The sequence below is a fragment of the Camelus ferus genome, chromosome 28 (assembly GCF_009834535.1).
Source record: "Camelus ferus isolate YT-003-E chromosome 28, BCGSAC_Cfer_1.0, whole genome shotgun sequence".
NCBI classification, from domain to species: domain Eukaryota; kingdom Metazoa; phylum Chordata; class Mammalia; order Artiodactyla; family Camelidae; genus Camelus; species Camelus ferus.
In genome coordinates, this window is record NC_045723.1 from 855,573 (window position 1) to 870,495 (window position 14,923).

The following is a 14,923-nucleotide window of genomic DNA, read 5'->3' on the forward strand; positions in this document are numbered from 1 at the left end:
GGTGGGCTGAGCTCGGCTTCCCGCACATGAGGAACCCAGCCTTCAGGGTTTCCTGTTGGCAGCTTGTTGGCTCCTTGGTAACTGCCAGCATCACTTAATCATGACTGTGCCTTCTCTTGCGCTCCACACATAGTGCTCCAGTTTCTTGTTTAAGAAATGCATGAAAATTGTGTGTGTAAGTATGCATGTCAGTATACAGACGGAAACGTGTGTACGTGTGTGTATATGTACACACACGCGGGTACTTCTGTCACTAGGGAATACGACTTATTAACAGCATATTAATAAAGCTATTTCCAGTATGAAACCCTTTCCCCTCCCTGTAGAAGGTTAGTCTTAGAAAAGCCATGTTCTATAGCTTTTTGGTTTGTTTTTAGCAGAAATGAAGTTCCTTTTGGCTGTGTGTGGTCTCAGTATTTTATGTCCCTCAAGTAACAAGACCTCACTGGGGTCCTGTGACAGGACAGGCCCCGCCCCACTGTCGTCACATCTCCGGGTGATCAGTCCCCCTTGAAGCGTTACTTTTAATCATCAGATGCCGTCACCGACCTGGCTGCGCATCCCGGTTACTATGGTAACCTGGTGGAGGAGTCCATGGGAAGGTGCTGCCTGGTGACAGAGGAGATCGAGCGGGACCTGCACCGCTCCTTGCCGGAGCACCCCGCCTTCCAGAACGAGACAGGAATCGCTGCTTTGAGGAGAGTCCTGACGGCCTACGCCCACCGGAACCCCAAGATCGGGTACTGCCAGGTGAGCTGGGCACTGCAGGGTGGAGGCCACGGCCCCTGTCCCGGCCGCTGTCCCAGGCTGACCACGCCGACTTTGGGGGCTGAGTTCCCGGCTGTCGGTACCAGGGACGGTCGGTGAGGGAGATGAGCCTCATGAGCCTCGCGTAGTCAGACAGGCTGATGGGGTGGGAGGAGCCGCGGTGCCGGCACCCGGAGCCCAGGTCGGGCCTCTGTCCGCAGGAGGCCGTTCAGCCTTCACAGCCTCTGGCCTCCACTGCAGTGCATCTTTAGATAAAGCTGCCATGGCGCTTTCTCCCTCCAGACTGCACCCAAGTCATAGGGGTCATTTTAAAAATGGCAGTGCTGTTGGGGGAGGAGAAGGATGCCCGGGGCAGATCACTGCCCTTCAGGAAACACGAGTGGAGGAAAGGCCTCCCCCCAGGGTCCCTGAGTCACTGAGGAGGGCTGCTCGGGCTGCTCAGGGACCAGGCACAGAATCAGTCCTCAACACGAAACTGGGCCAGAGAAGCTCCTGACATTTAAAGCCGTAAGATATTAAGCTTTGTTTCCTGTGAATGAGCAAAGTCAATGGGTGCATGAAGCTGTGTGTGTGTCTGTCTGAACATGGAAACAGAGATCACTGGGTCGGATCCGAGCCTGCGTTTGCCCTGCAGCTCAGCCCAGCGTTGCTCCATGGGGACAGGGACAGATTGGTGGCAGATGGCTCAGCCAGGGGTGTCTGGCGAGGACCATGTGGGTACCGTGGTCACTGCAGCTAAGGGTGGGTGTGGTCAGATCGCTCCTCTGCACAGTTGGGACTTCTGGGGATCACTCGAGCTTGCGTGTTCTTTAGTGTCTCTGTGGCACTGCACACGCGGTCTGGTCAGTGGCCATCCCCGCCCTGTGACCCCTCGCAGTCCATGAACATCCTGACCTCCGTGCTGCTGCTGTACGCCAAGGAGGAGGAGGCCTTCTGGTTGCTGGTTGCCGTGTGTGAGCGGATGCTGCCCGACTACTTCAACCACCGGGTCATCGGTAACTGCCTCCTTCCGCCCGCTCGGGCCCCGGGGGTGGTGACGGGCCGAGGCAAAGACATTTATCTCCAGTCCTGGTTGTGAAGTCCCCTGTGCCCTCTCAGCTAGTCTCTGCATGAACACCTCTGGCTTTGAATTTGAAAAACTAGCTGGTGTGATTCTTTGCGCAGTTTTGGCAGGAGGTGGAGTGTGGTAACCTGACTGCTCTCTTGCCGCAAACACTTAGAGATTTTGGCTAAAGAACAAATGATTTTACGTGGAGAACTGAACTTAAAGGAGGGAAGGAAAATTCCTAGGCTCACAAAGCAAGTCGAAAAGTGAAAACCAAACAGGTTTCTCACTGATGCTGAGGCCTGGAAAGGGAGGGGCTCTTGCTTGTGGCACCCAGGGATTCGGGCAGACAGGAGAGGCTGCGCGAGAGCCGTGCTGGAGGCTCCCGAGGCCCCACGTAAGGGGCAGGCGTGGAAAACCGCTCACTCACTCGGGTTGGTGGGGGCGGCCCGGGCTCTGGGCAGACCTGTGTGTGACCCTCAGTGCTCCAGCGCTCAGGGCCGCTGTCCTTCGTGGGGTTGAGATTTGAATTTGCACCATCTCTGTGGTCCAGCAACCTCCTCGTGGAGAAAATGACACAAAAATTGCTTTGACCTGGTGATACTCTTAGGGACACTGTTTAGCAATCCAGAATGACAGATGGAGGCGGCTGAAAATTAGGCTGGAAGTAGTGGGAACAGAAACAAAAGAGCCAATTTGAGACCGAATTTGGCAGAGGACTGGATGTAGGGGCAAGGCGGGAGGAGCTGCTTGAGGGCTGAGATGTAAGAAGCGAGGGGCTGTGATGCCCACTGGGAGTGAGGGGGTGGGGAGGGCACTGGCTGGGAAGGAGGTGGCCTTTTGGTGGCCTGTATCTTCCCTGGCCCCTTTCATGTGCCTAGGGGCTTACTTGGTTTGCTTCCTTTTTCACTTCATACTGTGGGAGGCATTTAACGTTGTACAGAGCAGCACGGAAGAACCAGAACCTCGTGGCCACCGGGAGGTATGCTGTCCAGGCCATCGTTGGGTGATGAGTGTCACTGTGGGACAGCTGGTACTCAGCAGTGACCAGCAGACCCTCCATGATAATGTGACCACCACCCCCATACAGGGTGAACATTTGGACCATATCCATAAATGACAAAGTTCCCTTCTGCCTCTTCCCTGCCACACACAACACTTAGTACTGACTTCTGTCACCACAGATGAATTTGGCCTGGCTTCCTTAGCTCCACACCATGTTGTTGGTGCATCACTCATTTGTCCCTTTTTAATGGCTGAGTAGTATTTCACTGTTCATACTGTGATTCATTCATCTAGTCCCCTGTTGATAGACATTTGAGTTGTTTCCAGTTTCTTATTCTTCTAAGTGAAGTTGCAGTGAACATTCATGTGTAAGTCTTCTTGGAATATACGTTGTCAGTTTTTGTAGTATTTACCCAGGAGTAGAATTGCTGCATCAAAGTTAGATGTGTGTTTAACTTTATAAGAAACGGTCAGTTTTCCAAAGTGGACGGGAATGTAATCACGAAATCTCACACCAGCAGTGAACGGGAGTTCCAGTTGCTCCACATCCCTGGACACACTTGGAATTGTCTGTCTGTTTAATTTTAGCCATTCTAGTGGGGAAGAGATGGTATGTCATGATGGTTTTAATTTGTATTTCTCTGATGGTTGTTAAGGATGTTGAATGTATTTTTCCATGTTTACTGGCCACTTGTTTATCATTACTTGTGAAGTGTCTATTCAGATCTTCTGCCTATTTTTTAAAAAAATTTGGTTATTGACCTCTTATTACTAATTTGCATCAGTTCTTTGTTTTGATTACAAAACCTTTGTCAGGTGAACGTACGGCAAATATTTTCTCTTGAGTTTGTGTTTTCATTTTGTTAATGGGGTCTTTTGAATGACACGTCTTTAACTTCGGTTTAGTCCAATTAGTCTTTTCAATGGCTAGTGCTTTTTGTGTCCTAAGAAATTTTGCTTTTTTTCCTATATTGTCTTTTAGATGTTTTATAGCATTAGCTTTTATTTATTTTTTATTTCAGTGGAGGTACTGGGGATTGAACCCAGGATGTCCTGCATGCTAAACACGTGTTCTGCCACTGAGCTATACCCTCCCTCCGTGTTAGCTTTTGTAGTTAAGTCCATGGCACATGCAAATGTATTTTTCTGTACAGTGTGAGGTAGGAGTCAAGGTTCTTTTTCTTTCCGCCACATAGATATCCACTCGATTCAGCACCATTTTTTGCAAATGTTATTCTTTCCCCACCAAAGTACCTTGGTCAGAACCTCAGATATCAATGAACTGAGTGTGAGTCAAATTCTGTTGCGGTGTCCCACTTATCTCAGACTTGAGAGAGCGTGAGCCGCCCCCCCAGCACGTCTCCGTGGCCTCCCTTCCCCAGGGGCCCAGGTGGACCAGTCTGTCTTCGAGGAGCTGATCAGGGAGCAGCTCCCCGAGCTGGCGGAGCACATGAAGGACCTCTCGGCCCTGGCGTCCATCTCCCTGTCCTGGTTCCTGACCCTGTTCCTCAGCATCATGCCCCTGGAGAGTGCGGTGAACGTGGTCGACTGCTTCTTCTACGACGGCATTAAGGCCATCTTCCAGCTGGGGCTGGCCGTGCTGGAGGCCAACGCCCAGGGCCTGTGCGGCAGCAGGGACGACGGCCAGGCCTTGATGGTCCTCAGCAGGTGGGTGAAGGGGCCGCAGCCAGGCTCGGGCAGACAGATGGCAGGACGAGGCAGCAGGGCTGTCCTGGTGGGAGTTTCATTCTGCTCTGCTACTGTCACCCCTTGGTCCCCCTGTTGCTCGTGTGTGGTGAGGGGTGCTGTCTTCCCTGGCTCTTCTCGGCCAGGGGAGAGGGGGACAGGAAGGCATGGGCATCAGTGCCTCCCTCTGAGCAGTTTCAAGTGTTTTGAATCACTATGGACTCATCATGGCCTTGAATGGGGACGGGCAGGTGGGTGCCAGGCAGTGGTGGCCTCAGGCAGCCAGCTGGAAGTTTCAGATGTTCTGTGTGTAGGGCTGGTGTGTTGCAGTGAAAGCAGGTCCCCCTAGGCTGAGGACTGGAGCCTGAGTCTCTTGGAGCTGAGGGCAAGTTGGATGACAGATGACAAGTTCCTTTTCAGAATATGGTGGAAGCTTAAAAGTGCAGTGTGCTCAGAACTTTGTATTTATGTCCCTGGAGAGTCACAGAGCCTTGGACACCTCCCCATGGTGCCCAGATCGCCAAGTCTGGCTGGACAGATGTCTCTCCTTTTCTCTAAAATGAGCATCGTGGTTGCAGCCTGGCCCTCTGCCCAGTGTTTGGGGCCAGATGGGCTGGTTTGAAGGGGGTGCCACGTGTCCAGGGGCCCCCGAGCAGGTGGCATTGCTGTGTTGGGCCCGAGGAGGGTAACCCTGTGCTCTTCTGGCGGGTGTGCCCAGGTTTCTGGATCACATTAAGAACGAGGACAGCCCTGGACCCCCAGTCAGCAGCCACCATGCCTTTTTCTCCGATGACCATGAGCCCTGTCCTGTGACTGACATCGCCTGACCTGATCCGGGACTCCTACGAGGTACTTGGGCCCCATCCCTGCTCCTTGCCCTGCTCCTGAAGCATCTTGGGAGATGGACTTCCAGGGAGGGGTCCCCAGGCTCCTCCGTGTTTCCTGTGTCTGGATGCAAAAAGGGGCTCTGTGAGTGACAGATCCCTTCCGTCCCTGCAGAAGTTCGGAGACCAGTCTGTGGCTCAGATCGAGCACATGCGCTGCAGACATCGGATCAGGGTTCTCCAGGGCCACGAAGAGACCACGAAGCAGAATGTGGTGAGTAGAGGCCGCCTCCGAACCACTGCCCATGGCAGTGAGGTGCTGACCTGGGCTGGGCCCCCTGCTGGTCTCCTGACAGGGGAGTGCCAGCTTTTTTTTTTTTTTTTTTTTTTTTTTTTTTGCATCGCATTAACAACTTGACAGGGGTGACCTGCTGTAGAAAGAGCATGGGTTTAGTTTCAGTCAGATGATGAGCCTCTGGACCTGGGTCTCCCCAGTTGTACAGTGAGGATCGCCATCCCCACCGGATGGGGGATGGTTCTCCGGGAGAAACTCCCTGCCCGAGCTCTCGCTGTGCCTGCTGTCTGCTTCCATTAGGAGTCAGACGTTAGTCCTGAGTCAGGATGTGTGCATCAGAAAGGCTGAGGATGCACACCTGAGAAAGCTGCCAGAAGGCGATCTTTGTGCCAGGAACAGACTCTGCTCTGGGCGGTAGGAGCCCCTCACCCCAGGAGGGAAGCTGGAGGCCAGGCCCGCACACCAGCAGGAAGCAGTCCCGGGCCCTCTGATCCTGGCACGGGGGGGCGGAGAATTCACCCCCTGCTGCTTGTTCTCTCCTCCAGCTCCGTGTTGTCATCCCAGAGGTCTCAGTTCTTCCAGAAGACCTAGAGGAACTCTACGATTTATTCAAGGTAGGAAGGCTGGGGGGCTGGGGAGCTGGGGGAGTGCCGGGCCCCGGGCCTGGCCTGCCGGGGCGCTCGGTGCTGGCCACCCGCCCTTCGCTGCTCTGCGCCGAGTCCCCAGTCGACAGCGGACGGATCAGTGACCCTGACTGAAACCCACCTAATTACTCATAACCCCACCCCGTATCACGTGTATATGTAGTCTTGCACTTGTGTGGCTGGTGTGCGTGCTGGTTTATGTTCTCTTTTCCCTTGATGCTGTTACTGACATTTTTTCATGTTGCCATATGATCTTACTCATTTTTAAATAACTTTAAAACCTGTCCTGTTGGTAATAGCTAATGTGCTCAGCTGTGTTTCTAATATTCAGATATTCAGGTGGATAACCAGGCCTTGCTACTTATAAATCACCCTGGCAAGAACATTTCGCAAGTGCCTTCCTAGAAACTGTCTTGCTTGAAACAGTAAACAAACCTGGGGAAGAGAGCAGCCAGTTAACCCTCTCCTGACAGCCCGGCAGGGGAGGGGGAGGACGCCCAGTTGCAGAGCGAAGTCCCACGCGCCACGGAGGAGTCCGGCCTCCAGGGCTCTTCTGAGCTCAGATTGCCACCAACTTGGAACAGTCCTGAGCAGCACTTAGGTTCTGCGCGGAGCCTCAGATGTTGTCCGAACCCTTCGTGCGGCGGTGTGGTCCCTCCCCCTGCGGTCACTGACATGGGTCCCTGGCTTAGTCGATCCCAGGCACACTCCTCACTCCTAACAAGCAGGATGCGAGGGGAGGGTTCCTCAGGCCGTGCCTGCTGTAAACGTCACCTGTTTTCAAGTTTTATAGTTTCCTCTGCCGCATGGAGAGAAAATACAAAGTCAAAGGTGACTTGGGGTCCCACGCCGCTACCTCTCTGACTTTCCGTGAGGAAAAACAGGGAGAGCTAGAAACATGGAAGCAGGTTAAACAGATGTGCTGCTCAGCACAGAAAGGCTGTCACCTCCTGAGGGCTGGCTGTTCTCAATTTGAGAGGATGAGATACGTCACAGATCTGAATTTATATAACTTAAGTTAATAATAAAAATAAACTTCATTAAGCACTGACCCTCTCGTTAATCTTTCACGCAGAGGGCATTTAAAGAAGACCGCCAGAGCTATTTCCTGTTTCCTGTTTCTATCCAGTGAATGATGTGAGCGAAAGTGATTCTCACATTTGTAGTTAGCCTTTCCTTTGTGTAGGGGTAACTACAAACACAAACTTAAACTATAAATACAAGGCAGCTTTTGAAGTATACTTCCAAAGAAAATTCCAGTAAGAGAGCACCGCAATCATGGTGTCTAATTCCATCGTACAACCCGGGGCGCCTCCTCTACGCCCCGAGTCACCCTCACATCCCACAGGATGGCCCCTCGGACTGCCCTCCCTCCCCCGCGCTCCAGACCTTCTCTGAGTTTGCTTGGCTCTCACAGCCTGACGTCATATGTTGGAAAGCTTGTGTACTGTGGGCTGCCGTCTTCCTGCATTGGGTTCTGCACGCACCTCTTGTCTTTTGAAGCCGAAGTTCATTTTCTCAAGGGAAAGGGCCACAGAGAGATGCCTTTACGCTGTTTTATAACTGTGTGATAGGTTCTTAATAAGGAGTCCGTTCCTTAGCTTCACTGCATCCTTCCCTAAGCGGGGACTGCACCAGCATGACCCTCCTCTATGAGAACAAGAGAAGTCGGCTCTGACTGTCTTCTTTACATACTTCTTCCTATGAAAGGTGAACAGTGTGTACTTAGTGAAGTTGACATGATTGTTAATTTAAAGCAATCTTCCATCAGCTTTATTGAGATATAACTGATCTTCAGCACTAAGTTGAAGGTGTACAGCGTAATGACTTCACTTACATTTACTGCAAAACCATCCACAGCAAGTTTAGTTAACATCCCTTATGTCACAGAGATACCAAAAAAAAGCGGGGGCGGGGGATGGTTTTTTTCCTTGTGATGAGCACTTAATTTAGGATCTGCTTTCTTAGCAGCTTTCAAATAGACCACACAGCAGTGTTCACTAACTCTGGTCGTGTTGTACCTGACACCCCAGTACTTCTTTATTTTGTAACTGGGAGTTTGTACCTTCTGAGCACCTTCATCCAATTCTACAAAACACCCCCACCTCCAGCCTCTGGTAACCACAAATCTGATCTCTTTTTCTATGGCCTTAGGTTGGTTGGTTTGCTGTTATTTTTTTAGGTTCCACATGTAAGTGAGATCATATTAGATTTTTCTTTTTCTGACCGACTTCTTTCACTTAGCACAGTGCCCTCAAGGTCCATCCTGGTTATAAAGCAATCTTTTAAATTACGTAAATCAGATTTGTGACGTCTGTCCCTTATTCTCCCAAATTGGAAACAGCTTCATTGATGCCACCTCTCCAAATAAGATAGGAACAATATGATACATCCTTGGTGCCAGAGGCTACTGCTAGAGACACCTGAAAAACCCAGGATGTGAAACAGGGTCTTACAGATCCCGTAAGTGCGTTCTTGTTAATGATCAGCTAAACGCATTCACCATTGTTGGATTATCAGGCCCTAGAAAGCATTTGGTTTCTTTTAATATTACTTTGCTTGCTTCCATGCTCTGGTTAAGACTTTTATTTTCAAAATTTAATTAAAAAACACAAAACAAAACAAATATAAAATTATACCTATTTGTACCCTTAAAAAATAACTTAGAAGCAAAATTGAAAGGGCCTTATCTTGTCTGCACCTACAGTCCCACCTTGTGCAGTAGTTGCCGTTAACAATACGGGGAGTCTCTCTCCTGATTTTTTCCTCTTACACGATGTCTCTCTGTGCACACACACGTGCAACATGCTCTTACTCTTTTTTTCCACAGTAAGAGTGAGGCTGTGCTATGCGTAATGGCCTGAAATTGTTGTCATGGACATTTTTCTAGACTGAATGTCTACAGACTTTTCTCACTCTTTTTTAGTGGCTGCACAGTTTGATTGTAGGGCTGAACCATAATTTTTAAATTATTTACCTGTTGAGGGACATTTATCTTGTTTCCGATTTTTTTTGCTGCTTTATAAATGGTGCTGTCCTGAGCATCCTTGGGCCTTTATCTGGACACCTGGGCTGCTGTGTAGGAACCAGATTTCAGTCACTATTGCTAACGTGTTTTAGACTTTTCAGATTTCATTTCCACTGGTGATGTCTAAGAGTGTTTGTGTCCTGTATTGCACACTCACCCAGCATTTCATATTATGGATCTTTAAAATTTTTGCTAGTCTTGTAGAAAATTGTATTTCATTTTAACTTAAATTCGTTTCCTCATTAGAGAGGTTGAGTACCCTGTTGTGAGTTTACTGGCTAATTGTGTATTTCCTTGTATCACCTCTTCATGTCCTTTGCCTCTTTTTTACACTGGTTTGTTTTTCTGTCGGATTCTGTGTAAACTGGGTGTATTAGTTCTCGGACTTTATAACTGTTTTCTTCTGGGCAGGATCCTAAGGGCCTCTCGCTTCCCAGGATGTACAAATATACATGGAAATTCACAGGGTGTCTCAGGTTTTGAGGAATGGGAATTTATTAGACCTTTGTTTCACCCTTAGAAGTTTTTGTGGTACTTTTCATGATTCTGCAAAGGCTATTTAAAGAACGTGGCCGCATATAATATGCAGTAAAATTATAAATGGCATTTTGGTTTCCATCCAAGGATAGGCACTTGCATTTTGCTGCATCTGCACTGTGTCTGTGCCATTCTTATGGGCAGAGGGCACTGAAATTGTGAAGAGCCTGCAGTCACTGGGAGCCATTGCAGTGAGCTGAGATGTGCCAAGAGGTGATCTAGTACAAGCCTGAAAGATCCAGCCTAAGGAGGCTAGCCTGGTCCTCAGTGACAGGGCCGGTTTTGATTGCTTTAGTTTTCAGTCTGTTCCCAAGACTTCAAATTGCCTTTGTTTACTTTTAATTTTTTGAATTGTTATTAATATATCCAAAACATATAAAAAAAGCACGCAATAAATAAGGCCTGCTTCCTCATCTGGGTCCCGGCCCCCATTTTCCATCCTCTCAGGTGGCCAGGGTTAACTGGTTCCTTCTGTATCCTGTAGATTTACCCAGTACTTTTTGACTTTCAAACAGTATGAATTTAAGAGAAACTCTCAGAATAAAAACTGTATGACTTCTATAAACCTATGGCAGCTGAGCTGTACCTTTAAAAATTGTTAAAATGGTAAATTTTTAATGTGTATTTTGCTACAACAACAAAAAGAATCCTTGATTTTAAAAACATCGAAATTATATATTCATGTGGGCAAGGACTACAGGGAAACAAAGAAAAACTTTCAGTATGTCTGGTTGGAGTGGTGAGATGAGTTAATTTTTTCATTTTTGTGTAGTAATGTTGCTGCTTTAATACGTAACGATTTTATGAGGGCAGAGCAAGCAAGAAGGCCGCGTTGGCTTCGGCCGTGCCCGTGGCCTCCCCCGGGTGCCGCCGGCCCTCACGGCCCCTCTCCCTCCCGCGTTAGAGAGAACACATGATGAGCTGCTACTGGGAGCAGCCCAGGCCGGTGGCCCCGCGCCACGACCCCAGCCGGCCCTACGCGGAGCAGTACCGCATAGACGCCCGGCAGTTCGCGCGCCTGTTCCAGCTCGTCTCGCCATGGACCTGTGGGGCCCACACGGACATCCTCGCCGAGAGGACTTTCAGGCTCCTGGACGACAACATGGACCATCTTATCGAGTTCAAAGCCTTTGTGAGCTGTCTCGGTATGACTTCTGCGGGCCTTGGCTGCCGTGAGTTCACTGGGGATGGGGGTCTGTGAACACAAGACAAGTGGGTCGTGACGCAGGCAGATCCACTCAGTGAAATGTATCCGCGACTGGCCTGGTGCGATTTTGTGATTTTAAAGTCACTCTGCAGACTCCTCGTGAGCTAAACGTTTATGCTTCCCAAGGGGGCTCTCGGCATACAGGGTCATCAGCCTTGTTCTCCCGGCATCCAGGGTGTGGCGGTGGCTTGTCGGAGACACGTTCCTAACTCTTGCACCTAAAATTATAATCTTGCAGAAGGTGTGAGGCCAGGTTATCCCGTAGCTCAGCCGTCGGCAGTCACCACCGCTCACGTTTTCCTTTCAAGCGCCGTGTGTCTGGGGCGGCGGCAGGTGAACAAGCACTGGCCTCGTTACTTCCTTCTCTCCGTGGTGACTGTGTCGTGACGCGTGTACCTCAACCATGTGCGTCTACTCAGTCCTGCTTTTTTTTTTTTCATTTTGCAGATATTATGTACAATGGAGAAATGAATGAGAAAATCAAACTGTTATATAGGCTTCACATCCCTCCAGGTAAGAAATTCCAACAGAAAAGCGAGGCTCTGCTCTGCCTTGACGTAAATCAGCTTTGTGCACGACACTGAAGTTCTTCTCTTTTTATATTTATTTAGACTTGAGGCAATAGATGTTTCCAGTTTGGGGTGGCTGATGACAGATTTTAAGTAGCACGTTGTGTGGCCTGTGGCAGGGGTTCCCAGCCTTCAGTGTGCGTCAGAATCATCCGGACGGCTTGTTGAAACACAGGTTACCGGGCCCACCCCACCGTTTCTGATTCACTAGGTCTGAGGACTACACTTTGAGAACCACTGGCCTCTGGAATGTGGGGGGGGGGGTAGACAAACCCTTAATAATTAAGATGGTTATCTTAGCTTACTGTTGTGTTTTTTAAATTGAAGTAAAACTAGTATATATTAGTTTCAGGTGTAAAACATAGTTCAGTCTTTGTATACACTACAAAGTGATGACCATGGTAAACTGAGTTACCATTTGTCACCATAAAATTGACCCCCTTCACCTATTTTTGCCAATGCCCCCAACCCATTTCCTCTCTAGAAACCAACAGTCTGTTCTCTGTCTCGATGAGTTTTGGGGGTTTGTGTTTTAGAGGCTGCAGGAGAGACGGCTGAGGGCAGGGCACACCTGCAGCTGTAGTGATGCAGGGGGGAGCCCTGGGGGCGGGGCGCACCTGTGACTTGAGCGAGACGTGTGCCTGTGTGCCCACCTGCACTAGCGAGGTATCGGAGACTGGGAAATGGTGCTTCGTCCCCGGAAGGAAGTCTCAGCTGCCCCTGCCCTTCCAGCAGATGCTTTAATTAACATTAGTATATGTCTCCTCCACACACAGTCCAGGCAATTCTCCAACTGCTGCCTTTGGGCTGGGTCCTGGGACCAGTGAGACCCTCAAAGGAGCATCTCTGGTTCCCCCAGCCCCCGGGTCGCCTGTACATGAGCCCCTTTGGTTTCCGAAGCCAGACATTTTGGGGTCTCGTCTCTCCAATGCTGATTCCAAGGGTGGGGCACCTGAAGTGAGGCCAGACCTCTCACTCCTCAGGGAGAAGCTCTGGACCTGTGAGACCCTCCCTGCTTTGGGTCCCCAGGCAGGGGGTGGGGACTGGGAGAGACTCTGTCCCTGCCTCTCCTACCAACTCGATGTGGTTCTTGTCTCTTGTTGCAGAGGAGCTGCTCAGCTAGTTGTCCATTCTTTTTCAGCTTAAATTGTTCCGTATGTAGCTGTAGATGTGTGTGTCGGTGGGAGGAGGTGGGTTCAGGAACGCTGCCGTCCTGGACCGCCCTCTGTATCCGAGGAAGTCTGAGCTCCAGCCCTGGCTTTGTGCTGCCGTGGTCCAGTTTCTGGCTCCTTGGCACCCCCTGCTACTGTTTTTGAAGGAACAGTTCACTTTCCCAGCATGCAAGACCATGCTTCCTTCAAATGTGAGCAGCGGTAACCAGGAACAAAGAAAGCAGTTGTGAAACCTGTGAGATCAGACTTGGTGTTTACCTTAAGACACGTCTTGGATCTTTGAAACTGGTAGAGGCGCACCGAGGAGTCCCAGAGGGTCTCTGGACCCCAGTGCCATGGTCCTGGTGTGGCATGGGTTCTGCGACACAACTTTCTAACGGGGGAGCCTGGGGAGGCTGGCGGGCTGTGAGGTTTCCAGGGCTATGAGATCCTGGTGGCTTTTACAATGAATACCTATACAGAAGTTGAAAATGCATATGGGCGTTATCTGTGGGCTTCTGCGTGCACTTCCTGAGTTCAGCCGTGACTGAACTGGCGTGTGTTCTGCCCGTGACGCATACGGGAGCATCTCTCGCAGCTGCACACAAGATGTGTGCTTTCTTGTGGACTCGTTACTTGAGTACAAATCGTTCAGCATCAGTGAAGTTCCTTGCCTTTTACTGAGTTTTGTTTTTCATTTACTTTGCCCTTATTTTTCAGGTATTCTGTTAACATGAAACATGCATAATTACTCCTTTATCATCGTTGTCGTCCTTACTGCCTTTTCATGGTCATCACTGTCTAGGTCTGGTACTGTGCTATTTTGCTCACTTGTTTTATATTGATTTTAAATAAACTTTTTATTGTGGGGTAATTTTAGATTTATAAACAGTTGCAAAGATAGTACAGGTAGGTAGAGTGCTCATTCTTGATGTGTCTTTACATTGATTGGTTTTTGATATCATTTGAGATTGATAGGTGGTTCTTGATCTAACCTCGTGTTGAATTATTTGTTTCCAAATTACAACTTTATTTCTAAAAGACATTTTAATTATTTTAGTTCATTAAAGGTATTTGAAATCTTCATGGCTTCAGAAAATCAAATTTTAAAAAAACTTCTGAACATATGTGATTGTAATGTTTATCTTGTGTGACTGAATTTGAATGGTTAAACTTAAGTAGAAATTAAGATTTGATAAATTAATTTGCTTCCCTATATTTAATATTTGAATTTTTGATGCAGTTAAAAAAAATCTTAAGAATGAAGACCACCTAAAACCTTTCTTTCAATGCAGCAGTTTGCCAGGGCCATGAGGATCCACACTATATGTAGGTATTTTTCATTTAAATAGATTGAATTTTAATAGATATTTACTTTCTACACCAGTCGGCAAAGAAGTTAAACTCACTAATTGAAGATGACAAGTTTGAATTTGTGTGCCCGAAGAGTGATGTCTCACTTGCCTGATGGGAGATGGAGAGCCAAACAAAGCCTGTAAGCGACTGGCCTCAAACACCCGCCTTGTGCGGGAGCCTCGGAACTCTCCGAGCGTCAGACGGGAGGCCGAGGATGCAACTGGGGAAGCAAGGAAGCCCTGAGCCCCACCTCACAGTTCTGGCAGAGCTCCCTTCACTGGCTGGCTCCATGGTGACTGCAACACTGTTTCGCAGAGGAAACAGATGAGAGAGATTCCAGGTGATCTGATACCGTTACCAGGTGATGCAGGGAGACACAGTATTCCAGAAGATTACTGAATCAGGACTTTACATTGCAAATTGATAAATCTGTAGATATTGGTCATTTTACTCAGTTGATTGCACTAATTGGACTGCCAGAAGACAATTTCCTGGAAGAACATCAGATTCATTAGAAGGAAGGATCAAAGCAAGCTACTGAGAGTGACATATCGGAGTTGGTAAATGAACGCAAACAACTGGGATGTAGGCAGCTTTTCCTGTAAGAGGGTACAGAAGAGTGGAGCTGACAGCCTGGGTTCTGCTCCTCTTGGAAGCCCTGGAGTCCAGGGAATACACAGTTGTAGGTGCAGAGTAGCTCCCCAAAAGGTGTCCCTGCTGGTATCCGCATTAAATGATGGTCTTAAAATGCTGAAACCAATTAAATTCGAGCTGCTTCCTTCTTTGTGGTCAGCTCTCCATAAAGAAG

The 14,923-nt window shown here is 49.0% G+C and overlaps 1 protein-coding gene across 1 annotated transcript in view; it reads left to right on the plus strand.

The window, feature by feature from the left end:
- The window catches only part of TBC1D8 (TBC1 domain family member 8), a 96,809-nt gene that overhangs the window by 74,727 nt on the left and 7,159 nt on the right, over nt 1-14,923 (plus strand). The window contains 9 exon segments of the mRNA XM_032469696.1: nt 536-750; nt 1,646-1,763; nt 4,201-4,486; nt 5,223-5,328; nt 5,330-5,353; nt 5,504-5,602; nt 6,169-6,237; nt 10,737-10,977; nt 11,487-11,552. Coding sequence (XP_032325587.1) covers nt 536-750; nt 1,646-1,763; nt 4,201-4,486; nt 5,223-5,328; nt 5,330-5,353; nt 5,504-5,602; nt 6,169-6,237; nt 10,737-10,977; nt 11,487-11,552 — 1,224 coding nt within the window.